Source organism: Charadrius vociferus, unplaced genomic scaffold (genome assembly GCF_000708025.1).
Source record: "Charadrius vociferus isolate BGI_N301 unplaced genomic scaffold, ASM70802v2 scaffold758, whole genome shotgun sequence".
NCBI lineage: Eukaryota > Metazoa > Chordata > Aves > Charadriiformes > Charadriidae > Charadrius > Charadrius vociferus.
In genome coordinates this window covers 27,219-38,826 of record NW_009649934.1, presented here as the reverse complement: position 1 = coordinate 38,826, position 11,608 = coordinate 27,219, and the positions used below count along the sequence as shown (strand labels likewise).

The 11,608-nt window shown below is 43.8% G+C and overlaps 1 protein-coding gene across 1 annotated transcript in view; it reads left to right on the top strand.

Moving 5' to 3' along the window:
- Positions 1 to 11,608, top strand: part of LOC104291956 (RNA-binding protein 5-like) — a 16,570-nt gene that overhangs the window by 2,219 nt on the left and 2,743 nt on the right. The window contains 16 exon segments of the mRNA XM_009891267.1: positions 310 to 465; positions 2,461 to 2,530; positions 3,010 to 3,083; positions 5,428 to 5,511; positions 6,236 to 6,296; positions 6,458 to 6,523; positions 6,672 to 6,832; positions 7,884 to 7,981; positions 8,449 to 8,536; positions 8,746 to 8,823; positions 8,912 to 8,987; positions 9,517 to 9,599; positions 9,936 to 10,014; positions 10,286 to 10,377; positions 10,932 to 11,096; positions 11,570 to 11,608. The exon segment at positions 11,570 to 11,608 is cut by the window's right edge and continues 13 nt beyond it. Of these exon segments, the coding sequence (XP_009889569.1) occupies positions 310 to 465; positions 2,461 to 2,530; positions 3,010 to 3,083; positions 5,428 to 5,511; positions 6,236 to 6,296; positions 6,458 to 6,523; positions 6,672 to 6,832; positions 7,884 to 7,981; positions 8,449 to 8,536; positions 8,746 to 8,823; positions 8,912 to 8,987; positions 9,517 to 9,599; positions 9,936 to 10,014; positions 10,286 to 10,377; positions 10,932 to 11,096; positions 11,570 to 11,608 (1,470 nt within the window).

The following is an 11,608-nucleotide window of genomic DNA, read 5'->3' as shown; positions in this document are numbered from 1 at the left end:
CCGATCTAGGGAGGGGGGCGCCGGGGCGGGCGCCGGTGGGGGCGCCCCAACCCCGGGTCCCCGTACGAGCCCTCCCGGGGCCGGGGGAGGCCGGTCCCCGGGGCCGGGGTTGGCATCCCGGGGGTTTGCTGGGGGGAAGGGGGTGGTGGTGGGGGTAGTGTTGGTGGTCTGCCTGAGGTCGTCAGGACCAAACCTGAGGAAGATGTTCTTAGGGGGAGGTGGGGGTTTTTGTTATGCTTTGTTCTGATGGCATTGCGGGGGCACGCCGCTAGAAATTGCGTTGGTTAATTCTGGGCGCTGCCTTCTCAGAGGGAGCGGGAGCGCAGGAACAGTGACAAATCAGAAGATGGCTACCATTCCGATGGCGACTATGGAGAGCACGACTACAGGAACGACATTAATGATGAGAAAGAAAGCAAAACCATCATGTTACGTGGCCTTCCCATCACGGTTACGGAGAATGATGTAAGTAGCCGAAAAGGGGCTTTGCTTTTTTTGCGGCTTTGTGTCGGCAGCTCTGTGTGGTAGTCGCTGCTGCCATTTTGTTGAAAGCTGCATCATGGTGGCCCCCGCTCCGGCGTTTGCGCTGCCATTTTGAATCCTAAAAGGATTTAACCTGTCACTGTTAAGTAACAGAGGTCAGCTGAATGTTAACCAGTCTTTTTCAAACGGAACAGCCTGCGAATAGTTTTTTTTTCATGCGTGTTTGGATGCTTTCCCTGAGAGTGGATTTTAAATTATCTGCTTCTTTAGGCTTTTCTGTATAGGAGGGAAGAGGCAGAGTTTTTTTCATCCCCACCTCTGGGGGAAAGGAGGGAGAGAGGGACAGAGAGGAGGTACTTACTTGAATTTTTCTGGGTCTTTATTGAGGCCAGAAGTTCTGACTGGTAGGGTTACACACAGCCAGCGAGCTCCTCAGCTGACTGCAGCCCTGCACAAAGCTGCTTTGTGTCGATGCAGCTGTGGAAGTCATAAAATGGCTGCTGCGGAGCTGACAGAGCAAGTACAAATGAGCTTGGTATACGGCTAGCTAACTTTTTTTTGATAAAAAGATGTTGACGGTGATCGGCTTTGAGCTTTCTTTTCTTACTGTTTTTCGACTTTTTTGTTCCTTGCTGGATTATTTTGATTACCGAGATGCAAGCCTACAACTGTTAACTTGAGGGGCAAAGGGGAGCCCTGTAAAAGCCAAGCTATTACAGTTTGTTTGCAGGCAGACTCCACCTCTGCCTCTGAGGTCTTTGTGCATCAATTGCTAACATGAAGAACCCTTTTGCACCATTTCTGCAATGGATTTTGCGTTTTGGTTTTCTTGATTATTCACTCCTAATATTGAGCGTTCTTTTGAATCGTTGTGTGCTGGTCTAATATTTTTGTAAGTGCTTGATAAAGTGTAGGCTCCTTCATCCACATAAGACCAGCCAGTCAGACATTACACAGAGTATTTCACAAGAGTTTTTGTTTCTGAGGTATTAATGTTGTAGCTTTACAGTTGTGCAAATAACTGTAGCATAATTTATGGCAAAGTTTAATTCTGAACTCATCTTCAGAGTGTAAATGATGGATCTGGGAACTAGTATTTGTTTTCTTAAGGTAACATTGCTTCGACGCTTCTGATAGAGTACATATTTTTCAGCTTTTTCCACTTTTTTAATAAAAAAAAGCTATTTGCACTGAAGATGCCGGTTCCCGTCAGCATGTGAATGGGCAACTGTAGATCAGTTTTGATTCTGCTGAGCAGCCCTGTTGTATGCAATGTAGTTTGAGTTCTGCAAGAGCTGCTAAAACCCTCCTTCTGTCGTCTGTTCTGACATCAAAAAAATTAATAAGGTTTCTTTTTCCTGTATGCCCCTCTGCAGTAGTAATTTATGTAGCCTGTGCCACAACTTAAGCAGCTTTGTTATGGCTGAAGAACTGACATCTCTTCAGCTTGTTCTTTGACAATAAATTCTTCCCAAGTCTGCTTTATCCCCTGAAAAACAGAAGGGGAATTGTTAGAAGATGAGAACTGTAGCATGAGCCTTAAGAATACATATATCGTGGAGCCTTGCAGTATAGCGTTCTTTTTGCTTTGCTAGCAGCCAGGGGTATTTAGATTCACAGGGAGAGGGATGTTAGCTGTGTTCTTTATAAAAACTTCCGAGCAAGCAGAGTATTTGCCAAATCTTGCACAAATAACCTTGGAATGCAATATATTAGTGATTCAGATTCTGGAGGGTTCTGCGGTCTGAGTGAAGACGAGAGTTGTTTTAGTGTAGCAAAGGTCTACGTGTGTTCTCTGGTACTCATCAGTCTCCTGTTAGGTTCTACCTAAAGGTTTTATTCTTCTCTGAGAGAGTGCTGAGAATGTTATGTTTCTGTGTACCTCTTGCATGTACTGTAAGGTAGGTTGCTTCTGTGAGTGTCATAGCTGTCTGCCAAGATGTGAAAATTTAACTGTCTGATTAAAATCTCATGCAGATTCGCGAGCTTATTGAGTCCTTTGAAGGTCCTCAGCCTGCAGACGTGAGGCTGATGAAAAGAAAGACAGGTGAGAGCTCTTAATCCAGTTTTTGACATCACCTTCCTCTTCCCCAGCCCAAAAGAGTATCCAGAATTGTCCCCAAACTGCAAACACATGCAATAAAAAAAAAAAAAGAGGTTTGCCATGGCTAAGGAATGTGGCTTTTTCGAAGACTTTTAGATAGCTGGTCAACATGTTAAAAGGAGTCTGTCTACAGGGGTTTTTGTTAACAGGTATTGGTAAGTAATAATAGTATAAACCCATTTAATAGTATGTAGTCTGTTGCATGGTTACCTTTAAACATGGATTCAAATCGAGTGAAATGTAGCCAGTTAAGGGAGCTTGGTTCCTTGCCATGGCAAAATACCGAGCAGATCCCAGCAGTTGACGTCGCATTTGTAAAGCTGCTTTGTCATGAAGTAATGAAGCAGTTGGAGAGAGATTCGCCTGTTTTAAAGGAACTGACTAACACAAGTATCCCGTCTATATCTGAATGCTGTCTCTAGGTGTAAGCCGTGGTTTCGCCTTCGTGGAGTTTTATCACTTTCAAGATGCTACCAGCTGGATGGAAGCCAATCAGGTTGCTTCACTCACCAAGTCTAGTTATTCCTGAAAATGGAACAAGTCTGTACAGTTTAACAAAAAAAAGGGAAAAAATAAAGGTGGAAGGAGTGGTTTGTTCCATAACAGTGATTTAAAAGAATAAAAGCTTTGTATATATTAAAATTTGTAACAGTAAGACAAATCAGATAAAATAGGAGAGAAAATTGGCTATTTTGAGCACTCCCTGGTAAAATCTGCCATTGTTTTATATTACTTGGTTTTGATTTAACTAGCTCATGAAGGTTTAGCAAGTAGTTCTTAAAATATCCTAACTTATATCCCTCCCCAATGTTTCCTTCTCTGTTGCCAGAGAAGGCACCAGATCTCTGCATTACATTGATAGTAACCCTGAAAGAGAAGTACCAGTTGATGGCAATAGTGTGTTCCCCCAGTCAGAGGGGGAGAACTGGCTCTTCTAGAGGAAAAGCCTGTTTATTACAACTAAATTTGGTAGAGTGTAAGTTTTCACGTATGTTACACTGTGTTATGCTGTGTATTTTGGCTTTTGGGGAGTATGACGACTTGATAAGGAGCCAAAATGCGATAGTCTAGTTTCTTATCCAATGAGATTTTCCTGTTGCACGTTAGTTTCAATTGCTTTTGCTCCTTTTTGAATATTCATAATCTCTTTTAAGAACAGAACTGAAAAATACTCTCAAAGTGAGCAAAGCGTATCAAGCCATTTTTTATTTTACAACTGAATATTTGATGTGAAGGTACCTGGGCAGCATGAGGTTGTGTTCTGCTCTGTTGGTGTTACATGTAAGGAAATGGCACCGTAATGGGATTTATAGGCAGCTAGTTCCAGCAGATGGAAGTTGTCGTGTGCCTTATGCTGGAATAGAGTTTGACATGTTCCATACCATGGGTGATTTCCACAGCCAGAGAGCAGTGTTCAAATTCTGTTTCCTGACGTGCTGCTCAGTAGGGTTGGTGGATACAGCAGAAAGATTTATATGAAGCAATTAATGCTGAGCATATTTTCAGAAATGAGATAATTTTAATATATACAAAGCTGTACTGATGCATAATTTATTGAAACATATTCAAATTCACTCCAGTAACCAGCCACCCTAGTAGTAGGGAAAACGTAGAATCTCCCCAGCAGCCCGGTTGCTGACTGTTAGATGAAAGAATGATGTATTGCAACTATGCCAGCAGCTTTGTTTCTATGTGTGCATATCCAATGAGTGCTGGGCCCTCCAACCCTCCCTCCTGCCGGTAGGAGAAATGGCTTTGCCCTATTTAGTTGTGCAGAATGTGAGAGCTTTATTCATGCTACGTGATAGATCTGTGTCAGACCCTGTTATCAGAAAAGCTACTGGTCCTGGCACTTCTGTGGTACCTATGCAGTAAGCTGACCTGCTATAAAATTAGTTCTTCTGTTAAAATGTCTGGGGTTTGGCCTCTTACTACACGCTTCCTCAGACGTACTTCCACCTGTTTGACTAAAGTATGTTGATGGCCATATTTTGAAAGGGCATTCTGCATACCCACGCATGGCGAAGTGTGAGGCTGAGAATCAAGGCTTCTTAAATAGATGTAAATTCCTAACTCCTCTAAAGTCAGAGCTAGAGGATGTGCTGAAAGCATTATGAACTTTTCCTACCTCTGGAGAAGCTTCACTTGCAGTCTGGTTCCTCATTTTGGAGAGCTCCTGCCTGAATGAAGAACGCAAACCTCTCGTGCAGGCTTCCAATTGAACTGATGCATTAGTCAAAGGAAACCACTCTGAGTTACGTTTCAGTTGATGGCACTTGTAATCCAGCCTCCAAGAAGTCTAAGCAGGGTCCCTTTGGGAGGAATTACTGTATTTTCAAAGGGACACTTCTGAAGAAAGTGCTTGGAAAAGTAATCCAAATGTGGTTGTTAAAAGGTCTGGGGTATTTGGAGTAGGGGAAGAAGTGAAGCAGTCACCTAAGGACATGTTTAAAAAGTTGCTCAGTGCTATACCAGAATTGAATAGAAATGTGGGGACAAAGAGACTCCTAAAAATGTGTTAATCCTGAACGCAGCAGGTTAGGACTTTGTCTCCTTCGAGACACTTCCTGGTTCCATGTCAGCGTTTAGTGTTTGGCAGCTTTTTCAACACTCCCTGATTCCGTTTATCTTTGCTCCACATCCCATTCTCTTACTGCCCTCGTCCTCCTCTCTGCAGGATTGGATGGGCAGGGTGTAGGTGGCGGTGGTTGTCCTCCACATCCTCCCCATATGTTGTCCATTTAATTCAGGAGCACTGATTCCTCCGAAGGGTGCTCTGCCATGGGAAAATGGACATGTGTGCCTTGATACAGGAATAATTGAAACTGCTTTTTTTGCAGAAAAAGCTGGTGATTCAAGGGAAGCAGATTGCGATGCACTACAGCAACCCCAGGCCTAAATTTGAGGACTGGCTTTGCAACAAGGTATAGCGTGTGTATTTATCAGAGGGAGTTTGTCTTAGCTTCAGTGCTCTTCACCAGCTCAGTGGTTTGAACCAAGTGATACATGATTCAGACCTGCTTGTACTGCTTGTCTGTATGACATAGTAGGAATACTAAGACACAGTAATGAAAAGGTTTGTAGCTCTGGTGGCAAAGTAGATGGAGTGACAGAGGTGTTGCCCCAGAAGATGCAGAGGCTGGGCAGTAAGCTGTACTAGAGTATGAAATTGTTAGGTGATGGTTAATCTGGTGTTGAATTGCTGCTGGTCTGCTACATACTGCTGCACGCTCCTTGTTTGACACACCACACCCCCTCAAGTGGAGATGATTTGGTAAGATGACGACCAGGCTGTTTTGTCAGGCTTTAACTACACTTTTTGCACGTATAGATAGCTTGTTTTCCAGCCTGAGTTTCATTTTAACATTGTGGTTTTTAAAGTAGTTACAATGCCTAGGAGCGTAAGTGGAAGGCCACGCAGTTAAAATAGCTAAATAATTCAGGAGGACAAAGGGAGAGGTAGCTGGGATGTTCTGGGAAGCAGCTGTGGTACAGACAAGGATGGCTTTTTCTGTTCTGAATTATTCTGGTGGGTTTGGCTTCATTATGTTACTTTGTGTGAATGTCTAGTTTCTGTCATTTTAGCGCAAATAGCAGCATTGTTACAAATTACCTGAGTTCTTACTAGGCTTTTCTTGTTCCTTGTAGTGCTGCCTTTACAACTTCAGAAGGAGGCTAAAATGCTTCCGCTGTGGAGCAGACAAATTCGGTACGTTACATTGATCTCTTTGGCTGTGTTTGATTTTGTGAGAAACTTTCTGTCCTGTGTAGGAAATAAAGTTCACTGTAGGTCCTAGACTGGCTTGTGAAATGCTGAGTTTGGGTGAATGAGCCATATTGTGACTGAAATATTTTTCTCTTCTTACAAAGATTCAGAACAGGAGGTACCACCTGGAGCAGCAGAAGCCGTTCAGTCTGTGGATTATTACTGTGATAGTAAGTTATCTTTCACTTAGTATGTAATGTGAAATGTAAACACGGTACTAAAATCCTTCCTGTACCTCAGAGTGCCTACTGAAGAACTTGAAGTACTCTGGAAAGCTGTTATGTGCACAGCTAATGTCATACTTTCTTTTCTCCTCAGCCATCATTCTCCGAAACATTGCTCCTCATACAGTAGTGGAATCCATCATGACTGCCTTGTCTCCATATGCATCTCTGGCAGTCAATAATATTCGTCTTATCAAAGACAAGCAGACTCAGCAAAACAGAGGCTTTGCGTTTGTGCAGCTGTCTTCTGCCATGGTGAGGGCCTTACTGATGTGTTGGGGAGAAGCAGCTCGTTAACGTGCTCCTGTAGCTGAAGCATTTAGAGCCTTTGAGCTGTCTGAAAGACTGCCACAGTTCACTGAGGGTTAATTGACACTCAATTTATCAAAGCCTTTCATCATTAGCTGCAGTTTGGAAAGAAGGTGGTGGGATGTTGTAAGCACATTGGAAAGCTGTTTTTGCAGCAGAGTGCTGCTCTGGATTGGAGGCTAGCTTTGTGCTTGAATCACAAAAATAATGGTCTGGGATCATATTTTGTTTACGAAAATTAAGGTCTGGGGCATATAATGTGGGAGCAGGTGGATAGAATTGGGCGTCTTCCACCTTGAGAAGGGGGAAGAGGGGCATCTTGCTGCTCCCTGCGCATCCAGTGGGAGGAGAGATGTAGTCTTGAGGCTACACGGGAATAGGACAGTAGGCAATAGCCATAAATTGAAACGTGAAATTGCAGTGAGGTACAAGGAAAACCTCTTAATTGTGAGGGAGGTGAGATACTGGCACCGGGTCCCTGAAGGGTGGCAGAATCTCTGTTCCTGGAGGTATTTAAAAGACACGTAGATGGACATGGTTTAGTGGTGGGCTTGGCAGTGTTGGGTTTACGGTTGGACTCAGTGATCTTAAAGGTTTCTTCCAACCTAAATGATTCTATGAGTCTATATACCAAACTCGATCAGCAACGTGATTGTTTTGACTTGCTTTAGGCAGAGTGGAACATTTTGTTTTCTGAACGAGAATGGGTGACTGATCTCAGTCTCTGCTAGCCTCCCTTTTGGAGTAATTTGGGGCAAACATCAGCTTTATAAAGCTAAGCTTTTAGAACATGTTTAATATTCAGTGACCCAGGGAAACCCCACACTGTTTGCACATGGGCTGCACTTGGTTCCATTGTGGTGTTCTACATGTGTATAGTATGAGGAGAGGAGGTGTTCTTACAGCTGTGGCTGTATGTGAAAAGGTAGAGCTTCGGGAACTTCTGAATCCTCCTCAGTAACCTGCCTTTCGTAATAATGAGTATTTCTTGTTGTAGGATGCTTCTCAACTGCTGCAGATTTTACAAAGTCTTCAGCCACCATTAAAAATTGATGGCAAAACAATTGGTGTTGACTTTGCAAAGAGTGCCAGAAAGTGAGTTGTGATAGCAGTTGATTATTTTTTTTTTTAATCACTCCCCCCCATTTATATTAGAGATTTGTTGTTGTCACCCAGGCTTTTATTAAGATTACTGTCACTGCAAAGTTTTGCTTCCCTTAAGTGTCGTGTGTTGCATGCATCCTGCTCGTCATTGTGTGTGAGGAGAGTGAAAGCAGTGTTTCCTACCACCCCTGTTTCCAGTCCTCTGAAGATAACATCGTAACTGCTTGTGTACACATCACACTTGTTTCCTTGGAGCCCTAGTGACTTGTTACTGACTGTACAACAATGAACCTTAAGTTTCTTTACTTGCCAAGCAGTGTTTTGGCTCATTCATTACAATTAGAATGTTTTATGACTGCCAAGAAATGCACGCGTAAGGGCAGACTACCTCCTTGCATAGGGAGACACTTCAGAAAAAAAGCAGTATTTACTCAGATGCCTGATTTTTGTGGTTACAGAGACTTGCTTCTCCCAGATGGTAACAGAGTCAGCGCCTTCTCTGTGGCAAGTACAGCTATTGCTGCAGCTCAGTGGTCATCCACTCAGGTATGATTTGGAGGCTGTTGCTTCTAGTCCTGCTTCCCTGAAAAAGAAAAAGTAGAGGATATAATTTCACTGCTGGCCACTTGATTGAACTGACCAAAGCTGCTGTAACAGATCTGCTCTGACAGTTAGGTTGGAGCCAAAGCAGTGTTGAAATTCTGAAATGCAGTAACTTTTCTGTCCCTGACAAAAATTACCTGCTCAAATTTCAGCCACAGACTGGAGAAGGCAGCACCCTTGACTACAGCTACCTCCAGTCAGGACAGGATGGCTACACACAGTATGCTCAGGTTAGTAGTGGCCGTTGTGCTCTAACCTGTGGGTTGTTGTAATTTGGGTATCAGCTTACCTTGCGTTGTTATTAATTTCCCTTTGCAGTACTCCCAGGATTATCAGCAGTACTACCAAAATCAAGGAGGGGTGTTGGACACAGACACAGCTACCATATCAGGTAGTAATTCTGACATGTGGGAGATACTGTTGTTTGTAATGATAATTTTGCAATAGTGCTGTTTTACCTTAGCCTTTATGTTATTTTGCTGTGTAAAGGGAGACTTCACTTGTTTTGTTCTTGGGATGTCTGAATGAGTATGTGTTACTGGAGAACCTTAACACATTCGTTCAAGTGGGACCTCTAGTCTGCGAGATGAGAGCAGGCTTTGTTTCAGACTATGGACAAAAGCCTTGAACTCGTGAGAACTGTGTAAGCAGTTCCAGACAAATCTTCAGTGCTAGCAGTTGTCAGAGGCCAGGAATCGCTGACTTTGGGAGCAGAATATTTCCTCCTGAAAAGGAAACTATTCCTTGTCTGGGTAGAAAATACACACTGTGTATCTGTCTTCTTTTGAACATTTATTGCCTTGTTTGGCTGCTGGAGCTGGAATTAGGAGCTGAAACTGTAAACAAAATAACTTTAGCCCTAGGATGAAGTACTGTTTTACAAATTAGTCAGCTTATCCATTATTGCTGTCTGTTGGCAGGAGCTCCGGTCACTACCACCACAGCTGCAGTTGTGTCCCAGAGTCCTCAGTTATATAATCAACAGACAAACTCACCTGACTCTCCGGTAATTACAGCACTAATTACTCCTTGCTTTCAGCGCCAGGGTTATGTGGGATATCTGGCTTAGCTGTGTCCTTTGCTCTTTAAAGTGCATGGTACAGCAAAGCTGCCGAGTGTCCACGAGTTAGTCACAGTGCTTGTGGTCATAAGTCAACTGCCATTTCTTTTCTGTGGTGGTTTTGCTCTTTGTTGAAGGTGAGTGCTAAGTGTGCTGCTGAGGAGGAGCTAGCTGTTGTATGCATGGTGTGGGCTGCTTGTGCCTTGGCTCGCTGTCCTTGTTTTCTTGCGCCTCAGTGACAGATTTTCTAATTGAGGTTCATGGTGTTGGGGTTTTTTTCAGACGCAATCAGCACCACCTACCACTAGCACTCAGGCACAAACGGCTCCCCCGACTGGTGTAGTCCCTGGAACCAAGTACGGTAAGCAATCAGGTGTTGCGCTTGGGCACAGGTATCTGTCACTGTGTATACAGCAAGAGAGAGACTTGGCTTTGGCTGAGTGCTCTATCACCATATGTCAGTGGTGAAGCTGTCCCTGGAGAGTATATTCTGCACGGGTGATTAAGAGCCCTTAACAGACATGTCTGCTGTCGCAGCTGCTAATAATCTCAGAATTTTACCTGAAATGTGGAAAGATACCTGTCTGAATTCGACTGGAACGACCATGTCCCACACTTTAATTTTTTTACAGCTGTCCCTGACACTTCCACCTACCAATATGATGAATCTTCAGGATATTATTATGATCCTATAACAGGGCTCTACTATGATCCTAATTCCCAGGTAAACACAAGTTCTTCCCACCTGTCTTAACTGTTAAGGTCCATTAATTCCCTGTCTCGTATCATGAAAGTGAAATAAACTTTCTAAGGAGCACAAAATACCGAGTCTACCAGATAACTCAGCAGTGTGTGTAGGGCTGGGACCTGAATTCCATCTGGTACAGCCCTTCATTTTTCTCTGCTTTCTGTAATTTTCCTCCCAGTTTGGCACATACAGGATTAGCGCTTGTCACAGACATTGTAATTGAGCTATTCCATTGCGGAGCGCCCAGCAAAGTGCACCCAGCTCTGGGCTCTGGTGGGTTGTCTCTTGGGAGAGGCAAAAGATTCTCCATAGTGCTGTTGGGCAGAACGCCTGTGTTTGGGGACAGCCTTCAGCCGCTTCATGCCTTTTGACTCTTTTGTGGAGTTCTGCAAAACTTGTTCGGACTTGACTCTACAAAACGCCGTCCCATTTGATGCAGTAGTCTGAATCAGACAGTTTGCTTGGTTGCTCCCTTGGGCGCTTGGCTTGTATGAGATGTTTAACTGTCTGACTCTCTTTTCCTCCGGCAGTATTACTACAATGCCTTAACCCAGCAGTACCTTTACTGGGATGGTGAAAAGGAGACCTACATGCCAGCTGCAGAAGGTATCGCGTACCAACAAACAACTACCACAACCACCACCAAAGAAGTGAAGGAGAAGAAAGAGAAGCCTAAAAGTAAAACAGCTCAACAGGTACAAGACAAAATGGGATCGTAACTGGGCTAAAGGGTTCTGTGGAATGGGATAATGGTTCTCCTTTTCCATGACGAAGGAAGTCCTAGGTTATTCGGTGGGGCGCATGCTTGCAATTTGCAGGCATTGTTGAGGGCTGAGGAGAGGTGGAGTTGGCAAGGCTTCAGTGCAGAAATAAGCTCTGCATAGGAGGAACGCATATGGAATCATGCCAGGACCAGTGGGAGTATAACTGAGCTGTCACTTAGAGGATTAGATTGATAAGAAGGGTTCATACAGTAAAACAAGCAAGCTGCGGTATCTTTGAACACTGTATACAGGGAAACAGCTGCACTACATCCAGTGTCCTGTGATTTAAAAATAAAAGGTAGTGGGTTGACTTGTTCTGGAAGCTGTATGCAAGATTGAGTCTGTGTTGTGTGAAATTGATAGCTGTGAGGAGAGCTGTCTGAGCAAACCACTCTGCATTTCAGATTGCTAAAGACATGGAGCGCTGGGCAAAGAGTTTGAAC